We start from the raw sequence: 22,396 nt of genomic DNA, 5'->3' as shown, positions 1-22,396 counted from the left end.
CCGGAATTCTCGTGTGACCAGGTGGTATCTGGAGCTCCAGCCCTTCAGGTTCTGTGTCCGTCACAAGGCAGGAAAAGAGAACGTTACTGCGGACTACCTATCAAGGCTCCCGAACATGGTCGCTTCAGGAGAGGAGGAAGGTAATGAGACGTAGAAGTCCGTCACTGGCCGCGGGCAGCATTTGGTTCTTTAACGCACACACATATTCATCACTCCTCCCTGCGCCATTATAAGATAAGTTAACAATGTGGGTCGACACACAAATTAACTTCTGTCTTGGTGCATGCATTTCACACTTGTCAATGTTCATATTTGAGAGATACAATAATTATTGTACTTATCAATGTTGTGGATGAGCGCATTGTTTGTTTGTTCTGTTCCTCTCTCTCCATCTCTGTAGCTTCCGGGTATGCTGGAAAAGGACCCGAGCTAAGGGAATTGGGTTGGCTTTATAGTGCCTGTCCCAAATGGCTCATTAATGCATATGGGCATATTGAAAGATATTGTCAGTAGTGATGTAATGTTGTAAATGTTATGTTGTGATATTGTTTAAAACCGTGTTGCAATGTATGTCCTTTAGTATGTTTAGTTCATGGAAAATGTAGGTTTGTATTGTTAATTGATTAATTAATTAGGGTTAATTGTTCTGAGGGGAGGGGCTAGCCCTACAAAAGGAGCCTCTCCTCCAGTCTCTAGAGAGGCAGTTTGGATTGAGCTGTGGATGGGGCAGCATTGTTTTTAAGCTGTCCCATAAGGTAGACGTTGATGGCAGTACTGTTGTTTTTTTGTTCCGGAATCACTTGTAAATAAACACCTTTGCACAGAAGAACTTTTGCGGTTCCGCCATCTTTTTATTTTGATAGAGGTTAGGTTATCCAGTTTAGCCTTCTGGCCTACTCTATGTGACACAGACTGACAGGTATAGACCCAGACTGACAGGTATTAACCCAGACTGACAGGTATTAACCCAGACTGACAGGTATTAACCCAGACTGACAGGTATTAACCCAGACTGACAGGTATTAACCCAGACTGACAGGTATTAACCCAGACTGACAGGTATTAACCCAGACTGATAGGTATAGACCCAGACTGACAGGTATTAACCCAGACTGACAGGTATTAACCCAGACTGATAGGTATAGACCCAGACTGACAGGTATAGACCCAGACTGACAGGTATTAATCCAGACTGACAGGTATTAATCCAGACTGACAGGTATTACCCCAGACTGACAGGTATTAACCCAGACTGACAGGTATTAACCCAGACTGACAGGTATTAACCCAGACTGACAGGTATTAACCCAGACTGACAGGTATTAACCCAGACTGACAGGTATTAACCCAGACTGATAGGTATTAACCCAGACTGACAGATATAGACCCAGATAGACAGGTATTAACCCAGACTGATAGGTATTAACCCAGACTGACAGGTATAGACCCAGATAGACAGATATTAACCCAGACTGATAGGTATTAACCCAGACTGACAGGTATTAACCCAGACTGACAGGTATTAAACCAGACTGATAGGTATTAACCCAGACTGACAGGTATTAACCCAGACTGACAGGTATAGACCCAGACTGACAGGTATTAACCCAGACTGACAGGTATTAACCCAGACTGACAGGTATTAACCCAGACTGACAGGTATTAACCCAGACTGACAGGTATTAACCCAGACTGACAGGTATTAACCCAGACTGACAGGTATTGACCCAGACTGACAGGTATAGACCCAGACTGACAGGTATAGACCCAGATAGACAGGTATTGACCCAGACTGACAGGTATAGACCCAGACTGACAGGTATAGACCCAGACTGACAGGTATAGACCCAGATAGACAGGTATTAACCCAGACTGATAGGTATTAACCCAGACTGACAGATATAGACCCAGATAGACAGGTATTAACCCAGACTGATAGGTATTAACCCAGACTGACAGGTATAGACCCAGATAGACAGGTATAGACCCAGATAGACAGGTATTAACCCAGACTGATAGGTATTAACCCAGACTGACAGGTATTAACCCAGACTGACAGGTATTAACCCAGACTGACAGGTATTAACCCAGACTGACAGGTGTAGATGCAGAGGGCACGTATAGAGGGCATTGCGTCCGGCCCAGTACATCACTGGGGCCAAGCTTCCTGCCATCTAGTACCTCTACACAAGGCGGTGTCAGAGGAAGGACATAAAAATTGTCAAAGACCCCAGCCACCCCAGTCATAGACTGTTCTCTCTACTACCACATGGCAAGTGGTACCGAAGTGCCAAGTCTAGGACAAAAAGGCTTCTCAACAGTTTTTACCCCCAAGCCATAAGCCTCTTCAACAGGTCACCAGATGGTTACCTGGACTATTTGCATTGTACCCCCCCCCCCTGTTTTACACTGCTGCTACTCTCTGTGTATCATATATGTATAGACACTTTAACCATATCTACATGTACATACTACCTCAATTGGGCTGACCAACCACATTGGCTAACCGGGCTGTCTGCATTGTGTCCCACCACCCGCCAAACCCTCTTTTATGCTACTGCTACTCTGTTCATCATATATGCATAGTCACTTTAACCATACCTACATGTACATACTACCCCAATCAGCCTGCCTAACAGGTGTCTGTATACAGCCTTGATACTCTTATTTTGAAATGTCTTTTTACTGTTTTATTTCTTTACTTACCTACACACACACACACACCATTTTTTCCGCACCATTGGTAATAGCCAGTAAGCATTTCACTGTATTCGGCGCGCGTGACAAATAAACTGATTTGATTTGATAGACAGGTATTAACCATTAACTGTCAATCTAAACCAACTCGGCTGGCATGGCTTCATCTGTTACTCTTGTACAAAATATATGCATGTAAAACACACACACACACACACACACACACACACACACACACACACACACACACACACACACACACACACACACACACACACACACACACACACACACACACACTGAACTACTCAAGTGCATAGCACTGTGATAAGGCCTTCCCAGAGTTCATAATAAAGACTTGTCTCAGTTCAGCAGGCTAACACACTGATGGCATTACCTTGGTCTCATTCTCCATGTAGATCTTAGCAGCAAGGCCGAACATCACCAGATCTACTTTAACAGGGTCCTGGTCACCAGGCAGCATGTTGTACTCTATACGATAGTATGCCTGGGCCTTAGGGGCCTCCACCACTCCACCGGACAGAACACGTTTGGGCTTCTTCTTGGCCTTCTCCACTAAGACCATAGCCTCACCTACAGGACAGGGTTCGTCTCCTATAGTAAAACAGGGAATATAAGAAACACAAGGCTGTGATATACATGTATCTCACCTAGGGGACAAAAGGGGAAAGAATTACATTACAACACACAGGGGGGTGATGTATCTCTATGGGATAGAGGACAGAGAGAGGACAGAGGGGTGATGTATCTCTATGGGATAGAGGACAGAGAGAGGACAGGGGGGTGATGTATCTCTATGGGATAGAGGACAGAGAGAGGACAGAGGGGTGATGTATCTCTATGGGATAGAGGACAGATAGAGGACAGAGGGGGGATGTATCTCTGTGGGATAGAGGACAGAGAGAGGACAGAGGGGTGATGTATCTCTATGGGATAGAGGACAGAGAGGTGATGTATCTCTATGGGAAAGAGGACAGAGGGGTGATGTATCTCTATGGGATAGAGGACAGATAGAGGACAGAGGGGTGATGTATCTCTGTGGGATAGAGGACAGAGAGAGGACAGAGGGGTGATGTATCTCTATGGGATAGAGGACAGAGAGGTGATGTATCTCTATGGGAAAGAGGACAGAGGGGTGATGTATCTCTATGGGATAGAGGACAGAGAGAGGACAGGGGGGTGATGTATCTCTATGGGATAGAGGACAGATAGAGGACAGAGGGGTGATGTATCTCTATGGGATAGAGGACAGAGAGGTGATGTATCTCTATGGGATAGAGGACAGAGAGAGGACAGAGGGGTGATGTGTCAATATGGGATAGAGGACAGAGAGTGGACAGAGGGGTGATGTATCCTTATGGGATAGAGGACAGAGAGAGGGCAGAGGGGTGATGTGTCAATATGGGATAGAGGACAGATAGAGGACAGAGAGGGGACAGAGAGGTGATGTATCTCTATGGGATAGAGGACAGATAGAGGACAGAGGGGTGATGTATCTCTATGGGATAGAGGACAGAGAGAGGACAGAGGGGTGATGTGTCAATATGGGATAGAGGACAGAGAGTGGACAGAGGGGTGATGTATCCTTATGGGATAGAGGACAGAGAGAGGGCAGAGGGGTGATGTGTCAATATGGGATAGAGGACAGATAGAGGACAGAGAGGGGACAGAGTGGTGATGTATCTCTATGGGACAGAGGAAAGAGAGGTGATGTATTGCTATGGGATAGAGGATAGAGGGGTGATGTATCTCTATGGGATAGAGGACAGATAGAGGACAGAGGGGTGATGTGTCAATATGGGATATAGGACTGAGAGAGGACAGAGGGGTGATGTATCTCTATGTGATAGAGGACAGACAGAGGACAGAGGGGTGATGTATCTCTATGGGATAGAGGACAGATAGAGGACAGAGGGGTGATGTGTCAATATGGGATATAGGACTGAGAGAGGACAGAGGGGTGATGTATCTCTATGTGATAGAGGACAGACAGAGGACAGAGGGGTGATGTATCTCTATGGGATAGAGGACAGATAGAGGACAGAGGGGTGATGTGTCAATATGGGATATAGGACTGAGAGAGGACAGAGGGGTGATGTATCTCTATGGGATAGAGGACAGATAGAGGACAGAGGGTGATGTATCTCTATGGGATAGAGGACAGATAGAGGACAGAGGGGTGATGTATCTCTGTGGGATAGAGGACAGAGAGGTGATGTATCTCTATGGGATAGAGGACAGAGGGGTGATGTATCTCTATGGGATAGGGGACAGAGGGGTGATGTATCTCTATGGGATAGAGGACAGAGAGGGGACAGAGGGGTGATGTATCTCTATGTGATAGAGGACAGACAGAGGACAGAGGGGTGATGTATCTCTATGGGATAGAGGACAGATAGAGGACAGAGGGGTGATGTGTCAATATGGGATATAGGACTGAGAGAGGACAGAGGGGTGATGTATCTCTATGGGATAGAGGACAGAGAGGTGATGTATCTCTATGGGATAGAGGACAGAGGGGTGATGTATCTCTATGGGATAGAGGACAGAGAGGTGATGTATCTCTATGGGATAGAGGACAGAGGGGTGATGTATCTCTATTGGATAGAGGACAGATAGAGGACAGAGGGGTGATGTATCTCTGTGGGATAGAGGACAGAGAGAGGACAGAGGGGTGATGTATCTCTATGGGATAGAGGACAGATAGAGTACAGAGGGGTGATGTATCTCTATGGGATAGAGGACAGATAGAGGACAGAGGGGTGATGTATCTCTATGGGATAGAGGACAGATAGAGGACAGAGGGGTGATGTATCTCTATGGGATAGAGGACAGAGCGAGGACAGGGGGGTGATGTACCTCTATGGGATAGACAGAGAGAGGACATAGGGGTGATGTATCTCTATGGGATAGAGGACAGAGAGAGGACAGAGGGGTGATGTATCTCTATGGGATAGAGGACAGATAGAGCACAGAGGGGTGATGTATCTCTATGGGATAGAGGAGAGAGGGGACAGAGTGGTGATGTATCTCTATGGGATAGAGGACAGAGAGGTGATGTATCTCTATGGGATAGAGGACAGAGAGGGGACAGAGGGGTGATGTATCTCTATGGGATAGAGGACAGAGAGGTGATGTATCTCTATGGGATAGAGGACAGAGAGGGGACAGAGGGGTGATGTATCTCTATGGGATAGAGGACAGATAGAGGACAGAGGGGTGATGTATCTCTATGGGATAGAGGACAGAGAGGTGATGTATCTCTATGGGATAGAGGACAGAGGGGTGATGTATCTCTATGGGATAGAGGACAGATAGAGGACAGAGGGGTGATGTATCTCTATGGGATAGAGGACAGAGGGGTGATGTATCTCTATGGGATAGAGGACAGAGAGAGGACAGAGGGGTGATGTGTCAATATGGGATAGAGGACAGAGAGTGGACAGAGGGGTGATGTATCCTTATGGGATAGAGGACAGAGAGAGACAGAGAGGGGACAGAGTGGTTATGTATCTCTATGGGACAGAGGAAAGAGAGGTGATGTATTGCTATGGGATAGAGGATAGAGGGGTGATGTATCTCTATGGGATAGAGGACAGATAGAGGACAGAGGGGTGATGTATCTCTGTGGGATAGAGGACAGAGGGGTGATGTATCTCTATGGGATAGAGGACAGAGAAGGGACAGAGGGGTGATGTATCTCTATGTGATAGAGGACAGACAGAGGACAGAGGGGTGATGTATCTCTATGGGATAGAGGACAGATAGAGGACAGAGGGGTGATGTGTCAATATGGGATATAGGACTGAGAGAGGACAGAGGGGTGATGTATCTCTATGGGATAGAGGACAGATAGAGGACAGAGGGTGATGTATCTCTATGGGATAGAGGACAGATAGAGGACAGAGGGGTGATGTATCTCTGTGGGATAGAGGACAGAGGGATGATGTATCTCTATGGGATAGAGGACAGAGAGGGGACAGAGGGGTGATGTATCTCTATGTGATAGAGGACAGACAGAGGACAGAGGGGTGATGTATCTCTATGGGATAGAGGACAGATAGAGGACAGAGGAGTGATGTGTCAATATGGGATATAGGACTGAGAGAGGACAGAGGGGTGATGTATCTCTATGTGATAGAGGACAGACAGAGGACAGAGGGGTGATGTATCTCTATGGGATAGAGGACAGAGAGGTGATGTATCTCTATGGGATAGAGGACAGAGGGGTGATGTATCTCTATGGGATAGAGGACAGAGGGGTGATTTATCTCTATGGGATAGAGGACAGAGGGGTGATGTATCTCTATGGGATAGAGGACAGAGGGGTGATGTATCTCTATGGGATAGAGGACAGAGAGAGGACAGAGAGGTGATGTATCTCTATGGGATAGAGGACAGAGAGGTGATGTATCTCTATGGGATAGAGGACAGAGGGGTGATGTATCTCTATGGGATAGAGGACAGATAGAGGACAGAGAGGTGATGTATCTCTATGGGATAGAGGACAGAGAGGTGATGTATCTCTATGGGATAGAGGACAGAGGGGTGATGTATCTCTATGGGATAGAGGACAGAGAGAGGACAGAGGGGTGATGTGTCAATATGGGATAGAGGACAGAGAGTGGACAGAGGGGTGATGTATCTCTATGGGATAGAGGACAGAGGGGTGATGTATCTCTATGGGATAGAGGACAGAGAGTGGACAGAGGGGTGATGTGTCAATATGGGATAGAGGACAGAGAGTGGACAGAGGGGTGATGTATCTCTATGGGATAGAGGACAGAGGGGTGATGTATCTCTGTGGGAAAGAGGACAGAGGGGTGATGTATCTCTATGGGATAGAGGACAGAGAGTGGACAGAGGGGTGATGTATCCTTATGGGATAGAGGACAGAGAGAGGGCAGAGGGGTGATGTGTCAATATGGGATAGAGGACAGATAGAGGACAGAGAGGGGACAGAGTGGTGATGTATCTCTATGGGACAGAGGAAAGAGAGGTGATGTATTGCTATGGGATAGAGGATAGAGGGGTGATGTATCTCTATGGGATAGAGGACAGATAGAGGACAGAGGGGTGATGTATCTCTATGGGATAGAGGACAGAGAGGTGATGTATCTCTGTGGGATAGAGGACAGAGGGGTGATGTATCTCTATGGGATAGAGGACAGAGAGGGGACAGAGGGGTGATGTATCTCTGTGGGATAGAGGACAGAGGGGTGATGTATCTCTATGGGATAGAGGACAGAGAGGGGACAGAGGGGTGATGTATCTCTATGTGATAGAGGACAGACAGAGGACAGAGGGGTGATGTATCTCTATGGGATAGAGGACAGATAGAGGACAGAGGGGTGATGTGTCAATATGGGATATAGGACAGAGAGGGGACAGAGGGGTGATGTATCTCTATGGGATAGAAGACAGATAGAGGACAGAGGGTGATGTATCTCTATGGGATAGAGGACAGATAGAGGACAGAGGGGTGATGTATCTCTGTGGGATAGAGGACAGAGGGGTGATGTATCTCTATGTGATAGAGGACAGACAGAGGACAGAGGGGTGATGTATCTCTATGGAATAGAAGACAGATAGAGGACAGAGGGGTGATGTGTCAATATGGGATATAGGACTGAGAGAGGACAGAGGGGTGATGTATCTCTATGTGATAGAGGACAGACAGAGGACAGAGGGGTGATGTATCTCTATGGGATAGAGGACAGAGAGGTGATGTATCTCTATGGGATAGAGGACAGAGGGGTGATGTATCTCTATTGGATAGAGGACAGATAGAGGACAGAGGGGTGATGTATCTCTGTGGGATAGAGGACAGAGGGGTGATGTATCTCTATGTGATAGAGGACAGATAGAGGACAGAGGGGTGATGTATCTCTATGGGATAGAGGACAGATAAAGGACAGAGGGGTGATGTATCTCTATGGGATAGAGGACAGATAGAGGACAGAGGGGTGATGTATCTCTATGGGATAGAGGACAGAGCGAGGACAGGGGGTGATGTACCTCTATGGGATAGACAGAGAGAGGACATAGGGGTGATGTATCTCTATGGGATAGAGGACAGAGAGAGGACAGAGGGGTGATGTATCTCTATGGGATAGACAGAGAGAGGACATAGGGGTGATGTATCTCTATGGGATAGAGGACAGATAGAGCACAGAGGGGTGATGTATCTCTATGGGATAGAGGAGAGAGGGGACAGAGTGGTGATGTATCTCTATGGGATAGAGGACAGAGAGGTGATGTATCTCTATGGGATAGAGGACAGAGAGGGGACAGAGGGGTGATGTATCTCTATGGGATAGAGGACAGAGAGGTGATGTATCTCTATGGGATAGAGGACAGAGAGGGGACAGAGGGGTGATGTATCTCTATGGGATAGAGGACAGATAGAGGACAGAGGGGTGATGTATCTCTATGGGATAGAGGACAGAGAGGTGATGTATCTCTATGGGATAGAGGACAGAGGGGTGATATATCTCTATGGGATAGAGGACAGATAGAGGACAGAGTAGTGATGTATCTCTATGGGATAGAGGACAGAGGGGTGATGTATCTCTATGGGATAGAGGACAGAGAGAGGACAGAGGGGTGATGTGTCAATATGGGATAGAGGACAGAGAGTGGACAGAGGGGTGATGTATCCTTATGGGATAGAGGACAGAGAGAGGACAGAGAGGGGACAGAGTGGTGATGTATCTCTATGGGACAGAGGAAAGAGAGGTGATGTATTGCTATGGGATAGAGGATAGAGGGGTGATGTATCTCTATGGGATAGAGGACAGATAGAGGACAGAGGGGTGATGTATCTCTGTGGGATAGAGGACAGAGAGGTGATGTATCTCTATGGGATAGAGGACAGATAGAGGACAGAGGGGTGATGTATCTCTATGGGATAGAGGACAGAGAAGGGACAGAGGGGTGATGTATCTCTATGTGATAGAGGACAGACAGAGGACAGAGGGGTGATGTATCTCTATGGGATAGAGGACAGAGAAGGGACAGAGGGGTGATGTATCTCTATGTGATAGAGGACAGACAGAGGACAGAGGGGTGATGTATCTCTATGGGATAGAGGACAGATAGAGGACAGAGGGGTGATGTGTCAATATGGGATATAGGACTGAGAGAGGACAGAGGGGTGATGTATCTCTATGGGATAGAGGACAGATAGAGGACAGAGGGTGATGTATCTCTATGGGATAGAGGACAGATAGAGGACAGAGGGGTGATGTATCTCTGTGGGATAGAGGACAGAGGGGTGATGTATCTCTATGGGATAGAGGACAGAGAGGGGACAGAGGGGTGATGTATCTCTATGTGATAGAGGACAGACAGAGGACAGAGGGGTGCTGTATCTCTATGGGATAGAGGACAGATAGAGGACAGAGGGGTGATGTATCTCTATGGGATAGAGGACAGATAGAGGACAGAGGGGTGATGTGTCAATATGGGATATAGGACTGAGAGAGGACAGAGGGGTGATGTATCTCTATGTGATAGAGGACAGACAGAGGACAGAGGGGTGAGGTATCTCTATGGGATAGAGGACAGAGAGGTGATGTATCTCTATGGGATAGAGGACAGAGGGGTGATGTATCTCTATGGGATAGAGGACAGAGAGGTGATGTATCTCTATGGGATAGAGGACATAGGGGTGATGTATCTCTATTGGATAGAGGACAGATAGAGGACAGAGGGGTGATGTATCTCTGTGGGATAGAGGACAGAGGGGTGATGTATCTCTATGGGATAGAGGACAGAGAGAGGACAGAGGGGTGATGTATCTCTATGTGATAGAGGACAGATAGAGGACAGAGGGGTGATGTATCTCTATGGGATAGAGGACAGATAGAGGACAGAGGGTGATGTATCTCTATGGGATAGAGGACAGATAGAGGACAGAGGAGTGATGTATCTCTATGGGATAGAGGACAGAGGGGTGATGTATCGCTCTGGGATAGAGGACAGAGGGGTGATGCATCTCTATGGGATAGAGGACAGAGAGGGGACAGAGGGGTGATGTATCTCTATTGGATAGAGGACAGATAGAGGACAGAGGGGTGATGTATCTCTATTGGATAGAGGACAGATAGAGGACAGAGGGGTGATGTATCTCTGTGGGATAGAGGACAGAGGGGTGATGTATCTCTATGGGATAGAGGACAGAGAGGGGACAGAGGGGTGATGTATCTCTATGGGATAGAGGACAGATAGAGGACAGAGGGGTGATGTGTCAATATGGGATATAGGACTGAGAGAGGACAGAGGGGTGATGTATCTCTATGGGATAGAGGACAGATAGAGGACAGAGGGGTGATGTATCTCTATGGGATAGAGGACAGAGAGGTGATGTATCTCTATGGGATAGAGGACAGAGGGGTGATGAATCTCTATGGGATAGAGGACAGATAGAGGACAGAGGTGTGATGTATCTCTATGGGATAGAGGACAGAGGGGTGATGTATCTCTATGGGATAGAGGACAGAGAGGTGATGTATCTCTATGGGATAGAGGACAGAGGGGTGATGTATCTCTATGGGATAGAGGACAGATAGAGGACAGAGGGGTGATGTATCTCTATGGGATAGAGGACAGGGGGGTGATGTATCTCTATGGGATAGAGGACAGAGAGAGGACAGAGGGGTGATGTGTCAATATGGGATAGAGGACAGAGAGTGGACAGAGGGGTGATGTATCCTTATGGGATAGAGGACAGAGAGAGGACAGAGAGGGGACAGAGTGGTGATGTATCTCTATGGGATAGAGGAAAGAGAGGTGATGTATTGCTATGGGATAGAGGACAGAGGGGTGATGTATCTCTATGGGATAGAGGACAGATAGAGGACAGAGGGGTGATGTATCTCTGTGGGATAGAGGCCAGAGAGGTGATGTATCTCTATGTGATAGAGGACAGACAGAGGACAGAGGGGTGATGTGTCAATATGGGATATAGGACTGAGAGAGGACAGAGGGGTGATGTATCAATATGGGATAGAGGACAGAGGGGTGATGTATCGCTATGGGATAGAGGACAGAGGGGTGATGTATCTCTATGGGATAGAGGACAGAGAGGGGACAGAGGGGTGATGTATCTCTATTGGATAGAGGACAGAGGGGTGATGTATCGCTATGGGATAGAGGACAGAGGGGTGATGTATCTCTATGGGATAGAGGACAGAGAGGGGACAGAGGGGTGATGTATCTCTATGGGATAGAGGACAGATTGAGGACAGAGGGGTGATGTATCTCTATGGGATAGAGGACAGAGGGGTGATGTATCTCTATGGGATAGAGGACAGATTGAGGACAGAGGGGTGATGTATCTCTATTGGATAGAGGACAGATAGAGGACAGAGGGGTGATGTATCTCTATGGGATAGAGGACAGATAGAGGACAGAGGGGTGATGTATCTCTATGGGATAGAGGACAGATTGAGGACAGAGGGGTGATGTATCTCTATGGGATAGAGGACAGAGGGGTGATGTATCTCTATGGGATAGAGGACAGATTGAGGACAGAGGGGTGATGTATCTCTATGGGATAGAGGACAGAGGGGTGATGTATCTCTATGGGATAGAGGACAGAGAGTGGACAGAGGGGTGATGTATCCTTTTGGTATAGAGGACAGAGAGAGGGCAGAGGAGTGATGTGTCAATTTGGGATAGAGGACAGATAGAGGACAGAGAGGGGACAGAAGGGTGATGTATCTCTATGGGACAGAGGAAAGAGAGGTGATGTATCGCTATGGGATAGTGGACAGAGGGGTGATGTATCTCTATGGGATAGAGGACAGATAGAGGACAGAGGGGTGATGTATCTCTGTGGGATAGAGGACAGAGAGAGGACAGAGGGGTGATGTATCTCTATGGGATAGAGGACAGATAGAGGACAGGGGGGTAATGTATCTCTATGGGATAGAGGACAGATAGAGGACAGAGGGATGATGTATCTCTATGGGACAGAGGACAGAGGGTTGCTGTATCGCTATGGGATAGAGGACAGAGGGGTGATGTATCTCTATGGGATAGAGGACAGATAGAGGACAGAGGGGTGATGTATCTCTATTGGATAGAGGACAGAGAGGGGACAGAGGGGTGATGTATCTTTATTGGATAGAGGACCGATAGAGGACAGAGGGGTGAAGTATCTCTATGGGATAGAGGACAGAGGGGTGATGTATCTCTATGGGATAGAGGACAGAACGAGGACAGAGGGGTGATGTATCTCTGTGGGATAGAGGACAGAGGGGTGATGTATCTCTATGGGATAGAGGACAGAGAGTGGACAGAGGGGTGATGTATCCTTATGGGATAGAGGACAGATAGAGGACAGAGGGGTGATGTGTCTCTATGGGATAGAGGACAGAGGGGTGATGTATCTCTATGGGATAGTGGACAGATAGAGGACAGAGCGTTGATGTATCTCTATGGGATAGAGGACAGAGGGGTGATGTATCTCTATGGGATAGAGGACAGATAGAGGACAGAGGGGTGATGTATCTCTGTGGGATAGAGGACAGAGAGAGGACAGAGGGGTGATGTATCTCTATGGGATAGAGGACAGAGGGGTGATGTATCTCTATGGGATAGAGGACAGAGGGGTGATGTATCTCTATGGGATAGAGGACAGATAGAGGACAGAGGGGTGATGTATCTCTATGGGATAGAGGACAGATAGAGGACAGAGGGGTTATGTATCTCTATGGGATAGAGGACAGATAGAGGACAGAGGGGTGATGTATCTCTATGGGATAGAGGACAGACAGAGGACAGAGGGGTTAAGTATCTCTATGGGATGGAGGACAGAGGGGTGATGTATCTCTATGGGATAGAGGACAGAGGGGTGATGTATCTCTATGGGATAGAGGACAGAGAGAGGACAGAGGGGTGATGTATCTCTATGGGATAGAGGACAGAGGGGTGATGTATCTCTATGGGATAGAGGACAGAGGGGTGATGTATCTCTATGGGATAGAGGACAGATAGAGGACAGAGGGGTGATGTATCTCTATGGGATATAGGACTGAGAGAGGACAGAGGGGTGATGTATCTCTATGGGATAGAGGACAGAGGGGTGATGTGTCAATATGGGATAGAGGACAGAGGGGTGATGTATCTCTATGGGATAGAGGACAGAGGGGTGATGTGTCAATATGGGATAGAGGACAGAGGGGTGATGTATCTCTATGGGATAGAGGACAGAGGGGTGATGTATCTCTATGGGATAGAGGACAGAGGGGTGATGTATCTCTATGGGATAGAGGACAGATAGAGGACAGAGGGTGATGTATCTCTATGGGATAGAGGACAGAGGGGTGATGTGTCAATATGGGATAGAGGACAGAGGGGTGATGTATCTCTATGGGATAGAGGACAGAGGGGTGATGTGTCAATATGGGATAGAGGACAGAGGGGTGATGTATCTCTATGGGATAGAGGACAGAGGGGTGATGTATCTCTATGGGATAGAGGACAGAGGGGTGATGTGTCAATATGGGATAGAGGACAGATAGAGGACAGAGGGGTGATGTATCACTATGGGACAGAGGAAAGAGAGGTGATGTATCTCTATGGGATAGAGGACAGATAGAGGACAGAGGACAGAGGGGTGATGTATCTCGATGGGATAGTGGACAGAGGGGTGATGTATCGCTATGGGATAGAGGACAGAGGGGTGATGTATCTCTATGGGATAGAGGACAGAGAGAGGACAGAGGGGTGATGTATCTCTGTGGGATAGAGGACAGAGAGAGGAACGAGGGGTGATGTATCTCTATGGGATAGAGGACAGATAGAGGACAGAGGGGTGTTGTATCTCTATGGGATAGAGGACAGAGAGAGGACAGAGGGGTGATGTATCTCTATGGGATAGAGCACAGAGGGGTGATGGATCTCTATGGGATAGAGGACAGATAGAGGACAGAGGGGTGATGTATCTCTATGGGATAGAGGACAGAGGGGTGATGTATCTCTATGGGATAGAGGACAGAGGGGTGATGTATCTATATGGGATAGAGGACAGATAGAGGACAGAGGGGTGATGTATCTCTATGGGATAGAGGACAGATAGAGGACAGAGGGGTGATGTATCTCTATGGGATAGAGGACAGACAGAGTACAGAGGGGTGATGTATCTCTATGGGATAGAGGACAGACAGAGGACAGAGGGGTTAAGTATCTCTATGGGATAGAGGACAGAGGGGTGATGTATCTCTATGGGATAGAGGACAGAGGGGTGATGTATCTCTATTGGATAGAGGACAGAGAGAGGACAGAGGGGTGATGTATCTCTATGGGATAGAGGACAGATAGAGGACAGAGGGTGATGTATCTCTATGGGATAGAGGACAGATAGAGGACAGAGGGGTGATGTATCTCTGTGGGATAGAGGACAGAGAGGTGATGTATCTCTATGGGATAGAGGACAGAGGGGTGATGTATCTCTATGGGATAGGGGACAGAGGGGTGATGTATCTCTATGGGATAGAGGACAGAGAGGGGACAGAGGGGTGATGTATCTCTATGTGATAGAGGACAGACAGAGGACAGAGGGGTGATGTATCTCTATGGGATAGAGGACAGATAGAGGACAGAGGGGTGATGTGTCAATATGGGATATAGGACTGAGAGAGGACAGAGGGGTGATGTATCTCTATGGGATAGAGGACAGAGAGGTGATGTATCTCTATGGGATAGAGGACAGAGGGGTGATGTATCTCTATGGGATAGAGGACAGAGAGGTGATGTATCTCTATGGGATAGAGGACAGAGGGGTGATGTATCTCTATTGGATAGAGGACAGATAGAGGACAGAGGGGTGATGTATCTCTGTGGGATAGAGGACAGAGAGAGGACAGAGGGGTGATGTATCTCTATGGGATAGAGGACAGATAGAGTACAGAGGGGTGATGTATCTCTATGGGATAGAGGACAGATAGAGGACAGAGGGGTGATGTATCTCTATGGGATAGAGGACAGATAGAGGACAGAGGGGTGATGTATCTCTATGGGATAGAGGACAGAGCGAGGACAGGGGGGTGATGTACCTCTATGGGATAGACAGAGAGAGGACATAGGGGTGATGTATCTCTATGGGATAGAGGACAGAGAGAGGACAGAGGGGTGATGTATCTCTATGGGATAGAGGACAGATAGAGCACAGAGGGGTGATGTATCTCTATGGGATAGAGGAGAGAGGGGACAGAGTGGTGATGTATCTCTATGGGATAGAGGACAGAGAGGTGATGTATCTCTATGGGATAGAGGACAGAGAGGGGACAGAGGGGTGATGTATCTCTATGGGATAGAGGACAGAGAGGTGATGTATCTCTATGGGATAGAGGACAGAGAGGGGACAGAGGGGTGATGTATCTCTATGGGATAGAGGACAGATAGAGGACAGAGGGGTGATGTATCTCTATGGGATAGAGGACAGAGAGGTGATGTATCTCTATGGGATAGAGGACAGAGGGGTGATGTATCTCTATGGGATAGAGGACAGATAGAGGACAGAGGGGTGATGTATCTCTATGGGATAGAGGACAGAGGGGTGATGTATCTCTATGGGATAGAGGACAGAGAGAGGACAGAGGGGTGATGTGTCAATATGGGATAGAGGACAGAGAGTGGACAGAGGGGTGATGTATCCTTATGGGATAGAGGACAGAGAGAGGACAGAGAGGGGACAGAGTGGTTATGTATCTCTATGGGACAGAGGAAAGAGAGGTGATGTATTGCTATGGGATAGAGGATAGAGGGGTGATGTATCTCTATGGGATAGAGGACAGATAGAGGACAGAGGGGTGATGTATCTCTGTGGGATAGAGGACAGAGGGGTGATGTATCTCTATGGGATAGAGGACAGAGAAGGGACAGAGGGGTGATGTATCTCTATGTGATAGAGGACAGACAGAGGACAGAGGGGTGATGTATCTCTATGGGATAGAGGACAGATAGAGGACAGAGGGGTGATGTGTCAATATGGGATATAGGACTGAGAGAGGACAGAGGGGTGATGTATCTCTATGGGATAGAGGACAGATAGAGGACAGAGGGTGATGTATCTCTATGGGATAGAGGACAGATAGAGGACAGAGGGGTGATGTATCTCTGTGGGATAGAGGACAGAGGGATGATGTATCTCTATGGGATAGAGGACAGAGAGGGGACAGAGGGGTGATGTATCTCTATGTGATAGAGGACAGACAGAGGACAGAGGGGTGATGTATCTCTATGGGATAGAGGACAGATAGAGGACAGAGGAGTGATGTGTCAATATGGGATATAGGACTGAGAGAGGACAGAGGGGTGATGTATCTCTATGTGATAGAGGACAGACAGAGGACAGAGGGGTGATGTATCTCTATGGGATAGAGGACAGAGAGGTGATGTATCTCTATGGGATAGAGGACAGAGGGGTGATGTATCTCTATGGGATAGAGGACAGAGGGGTGATGTATCTCTATGGGATAGAGGACAGAGGGGTGATGTATCTCTATGGGATAGAGGACAGAGGGGTGATGTATCTCTATGGGATAGAGGACAGAGAGAGGACAGAGAGGTGATGTATCTCTATGGGATAGAGGACAGAGAGGTGATGTATCTCTATGGGATAGAGGACAGAGGGGTGATGTATCTCTATGGGATAGAGGACAGATAGAGGACAGAGAGGTGATGTATCTCTATGGGATAGAGGACAGAGAGGTGATGTATCTCTATGGGATAGAGGACAGAGGGGTGATGTATCTCTATGGGATAGAGGACAGAGAGAGGACAGAGGGGTGATGTGTCAATATGGGATAGAGGACAGAGAGTGGACAGAGGGGTGATGTATCTCTATGGGATAGAGGACAGAGGGGTGATGTATCTCTATGGGATAGAGGACAGAGAGTGGACAGAGGGGTGATGTGTCAATATGGGATAGAGGACAGAGAGTGGACAGAGGGGTGATGTATCTCTATGGGATAGAGGACAGAGGGGTGATGTATCTCTGTGGGAAAGAGGACAGAGGGGTGATGTATCTCTATGGGATAGAGGACAGAGAGTGGACAGAGGGGTGATGTATCCTTATGGGATAGAGGACAGAGAGAGGGCAGAGGGGTGATGTGTCAATATGGGATAGAGGACAGATAGAGGACAGAGAGGGGACAGAGTGGTGATGTATCTCTATGGGACAGAGGAAAGAGAGGTGATGTATTGCTATGGGATAGAGGATAGAGGGGTGATGTATCTCTATGGGATAGAGGACAGATAGAGGACAGAGGGGTGATGTATCTCTATGGGATAGAGGACAGAGAGGTGATGTATCTCTGTGGGATAGAGGACAGAGGGGTGATGTATCTCTATGGGATAGAGGACAGAGAGGGGACAGAGGGGTGATGTATCTCTGTGGGATAGAGGACAGAGGGGTGATGTATCTCTATGGGATAGAGGACAGAGAGGGGACAGAGGGGTGATGTATCTCTATGTGATAGAGGACAGACAGAGGACAGAGGGGTGATGTATCTCTATGGGATAGAGGACAGATAGAGGACAGAGGGGTGATGTGTCAATATGGGATATAGGACAGAGAGGGGACAGAGGGGTGATGTATCTCTATGGGATAGAAGACAGATAGAGGACAGAGGGTGATGTATCTCTATGGGATAGAGGACAGATAGAGGACAGAGGGGTGATGTATCTCTGTGGGATAGAGGACAGAGGGGTGATGTATCTCTATGGGATAGAGGACAGAGAGGGGACAGAGGGGTGATGTATCTCTATGTGATAGAGGACAGACAGAGGACAGAGGGGTGATGTATCTCTATGGAATAGAAGACAGATAGAGGACAGAGGGGTGATGTGTCAATATGGGATATAGGACTGAGAGAGGACAGAGGGGTGATGTATCTCTATGTGATAGAGGACAGACAGAGGACAGAGGGGTGATGTATCTCTATGGGATAGAGGACAGAGAGGTGATGTATCTCTATGGGATAGAGGACAGAGGGGTGATGTATCTCTATTGGATAGAGGACAGATAGAGGACAGAGGGGTGATGTATCTCTGTGGGATAGAGGACAGAGGGGTGATGTATCTCTATGTGATAGAGGACAGATAGAGGACAGAGGGGTGATGTATCTCTATGGGATAGAGGACAGATAAAGGACAGAGGGGTGATGTATCTCTATGGGATAGAGGACAGATAGAGGACAGAGGGGTGATGTATCTCTATGGGATAGAGGACAGAGCGAGGACAGGGGGGTGATGTACCTCTATGGGATAGACAGAGAGAGGACATAGGGGTGATGTATCTCTATGGGATAGAGGACAGAGAGAGGACAGAGGGGTGATGTATCTCTATGGGATAGACAGAGAGAGGACATAGGGGTGATGTATCTCTATGGGATAGAGGACAGATAGAGCACAGAGGGGTGATGTATCTCTATGGGATAGAGGAGAGAGGGGACAGAGTGGTGATGTATCTCTATGGGATAGAGGACAGAGAGGTGATGTATCTCTATGGGATAGAGGACAGAGAGGGGACAGAGGGGTGATGTATCTCTATGGGATAGAGGACAGAGAGGTGATGTATCTCTATGGGATAGAGGACAGAGAGGGGACAGAGGGGTGATGTATCTCTATGGGATAGAGGACAGATAGAGGACAGAGGGGTGATGTATCTCTATGGGATAGAGGACAGAGAGGTGATGTATCTCTATGGGATAGAGGACAGAGGGGTGATATATCTCTATGGGATAGAGGACAGATAGAGGACAGAGTAGTGATGTATCTCTATGGGATAGAGGACAGAGGGGTGATGTATCTCTATGGGATAGAGGACAGAGAGAGGACAGAGGGGTGATGTGTCAATATGGGATAGAGGACAGAGAGTGGACAGAGGGGTGATGTATCCTTATGGGATAGAGGACAGAGAGAGGACAGAGAGGGGACAGAGTGGTGATGTATCTCTATGGGACAGAGGAAAGAGAGGTGATGTATTGCTATGGGATAGAGGATAGAGGGGTGATGTATCTCTATGGGATAGAGGACAGATAGAGGACAGAGGGGTGATGTATCTCTGTGGGATAGAGGACAGAGAGGTGATGTATCTCTATGGGATAGAGGACAGATAGAGGACAGAGGGGTGATGTATCTCTATGGGATAGAGGACAGAGAAGGGACAGAGGGGTGATGTATCTCTATGTGATAGAGGACAGACAGAGGACAGAGGGGTGATGTATCTCTATGGGATAGAGGACAGAGAAGGGACAGAGGGGTGATGTATCTCTATGTGATAGAGGACAGACAGAGGACAGAGGGGTGATGTATCTCTATGGGATAGAGGACAGATAGAGGACAGAGGGGTGATGTGTCAATATGGGATATAGGACTGAGAGAGGACAGAGGGGTGATGTATCTCTATGGGATAGAGGACAGATAGAGGACAGAGGGTGATGTATCTCTATGGGATAGAGGACAGATAGAGGACAGAGGGGTGATGTATCTCTGTGGGATAGAGGACAGAGGGGTGATGTATCTCTATGGGATAGAGGACAGAGAGGGGACAGAGGGGTGATGTATCTCTATGTGATAGAGGACAGACAGAGGACAGAGGGGTGCTGTATCTCTATGGGATAGAGGACAGATAGAGGACAGAGGGGTGATGTATCTCTATGGGATAGAGGACAGATAGAGGACAGAGGGGTGATGTGTCAATATGGGATATAGGACTGAGAGAGGACAGAGGGGTGATGTATCTCTATGTGATAGAGGACAGACAGAGGACAGAGGGGTGAGGTATCTCTATGGGATAGAGGACAGAGAGGTGATGTATCTCTATGGGATAGAGGACAGAGGGGTGATGTATCTCTATGGGATAGAGGACAGAGAGGTGATGTATCTCTATGGGATAGAGGACATAGGGGTGATGTATCTCTATTGGATAGAGGACAGATAGAGGACAGAGGGGTGATGTATCTCTGTGGGATAGAGGACAGAGGGGTGATGTATCTCTATGGGATAGAGGACAGAGAGAGGACAGAGGGGTGATGTATCTCTATGTGATAGAGGACAGATAGAGGACAGAGGGGTGATGTATCTCTATGGGATAGAGGACAGATAGAGGACAGAGGGTGATGTATCTCTATGGGATAGAGGACAGATAGAGGACAGAGGAGTGATGTATCTCTATGGGATAGAGGACAGAGGGGTGATGTATCGCTCTGGGATAGAGGACAGAGGGGTGATGCATCTCTATGGGATAGAGGACAGAGAGGGGACAGAGGGGTGATGTATCTCTATTGGATAGAGGACAGATAGAGGACAGAGGGGTGATGTATCTCTATTGGATAGAGGACAGATAGAGGACAGAGGGGTGATGTATCTCTGTGGGATAGAGGACAGAGGGGTGATGTATCTCTATGGGATAGAGGACAGAGAGGGGACAGAGGGGTGATGTATCTCTATGGGATAGAGGACAGATAGAGGACAGAGGGGTGATGTGTCAATATGGGATATAGGACTGAGAGAGGACAGAGGGGTGATGTATCTCTATGGGATAGAGGACAGATAGAGGACAGAGGGGTGATGTATCTCTATGGGATAGAGGACAGAGAGGTGATGTATCTCTATGGGATAGAGGACAGAGGGGTGATGAATCTCTATGGGATAGAGGACAGATAGAGGACAGAGGTGTGATGTATCTCTATGGGATAGAGGACAGAGGGGTGATGTATCTCTATGGGATAGAGGACAGAGAGGTGATGTATCTCTATGGGATAGAGGACAGAGGGGTGATGTATCTCTATGGGATAGAGGACAGATAGAGGACAGAGGGGTGATGTATCTCTATGGGATAGAGGACAGGGGGGTGATGTATCTCTATGGGATAGAGGACAGAGAGAGGACAGAGGGGTGATGTGTCAATATGGGATAGAGGACAGAGAGTGGACAGAGGGGTGATGTATCCTTATGGGATAGAGGACAGAGAGAGGACAGAGAGGGGACAGAGTGGTGATGTATCTCTATGGGATAGAGGAAAGAGAGGTGATGTATTGCTATGGGATAGAGGACAGAGGGGTGATGTATCTCTATGGGATAGAGGACAGATAGAGGACAGAGGGGTGATGTATCTCTGTGGGATAGAGGCCAGAGAGGTGATGTATCTCTATGTGATAGAGGACAGACAGAGGACAGAGGGGTGATGTGTCAATATGGGATATAGGACTGAGAGAGGACAGAGGGGTGATGTATCAATATGGGATAGAGGACAGAGGGGTGATGTATCGCTATGGGATAGAGGACAGAGGGGTGATGTATCTCTATGGGATAGAGGACAGAGAGGGGACAGAGGGGTGATGTATCTCTATTGGATAGAGGACAGAGGGGTGATGTATCGCTATGGGATAGAGGACAGAGGGGTGATGTATCTCTATGGGATAGAGGACAGAGAGGGGACAGAGGGGTGATGTATCTCTATGGGATAGAGGACAGATTGAGGACAGAGGGGTGATGTCTCTATGGGATAGAGGACAGAGGGGTGATGTATCTCTATGGGATAGAGGACAGATTGAGGACAGAGGGGTGATGTATCTCTATTGGATAGAGGACAGATAGAGGACAGAGGGGTGATGTATCTCTATGGGATAGAGGACAGATAGAGGACAGAGGGGTGATGTAT

General features: G+C 47.8%; 1 protein-coding gene across 1 annotated transcript in view; it reads right to left on the bottom strand.

Moving 5' to 3' along the window:
• cfap92 (cilia and flagella associated protein 92 (putative)) overlaps positions 1-22,396 on the bottom strand; it is a 213,822-nt gene that overhangs the window by 174,472 nt on the left and 16,954 nt on the right. The window contains exon 2 of the mRNA XM_064967364.1: positions 3,095-3,312. Coding sequence (XP_064823436.1) covers positions 3,095-3,312 — 218 coding nt within the window. The remainder of the gene's footprint in view (positions 1-3,094; positions 3,313-22,396) is intronic.

Source organism: Oncorhynchus masou, chromosome 6 (genome assembly GCF_036934945.1).
Source record: "Oncorhynchus masou masou isolate Uvic2021 chromosome 6, UVic_Omas_1.1, whole genome shotgun sequence".
NCBI classification, from domain to species: domain Eukaryota; kingdom Metazoa; phylum Chordata; class Actinopteri; order Salmoniformes; family Salmonidae; genus Oncorhynchus; species Oncorhynchus masou.
The sequence above is the reverse complement of the archived record's forward strand: the minus strand, read 5'-3'. Positions and strand labels throughout refer to the sequence as shown.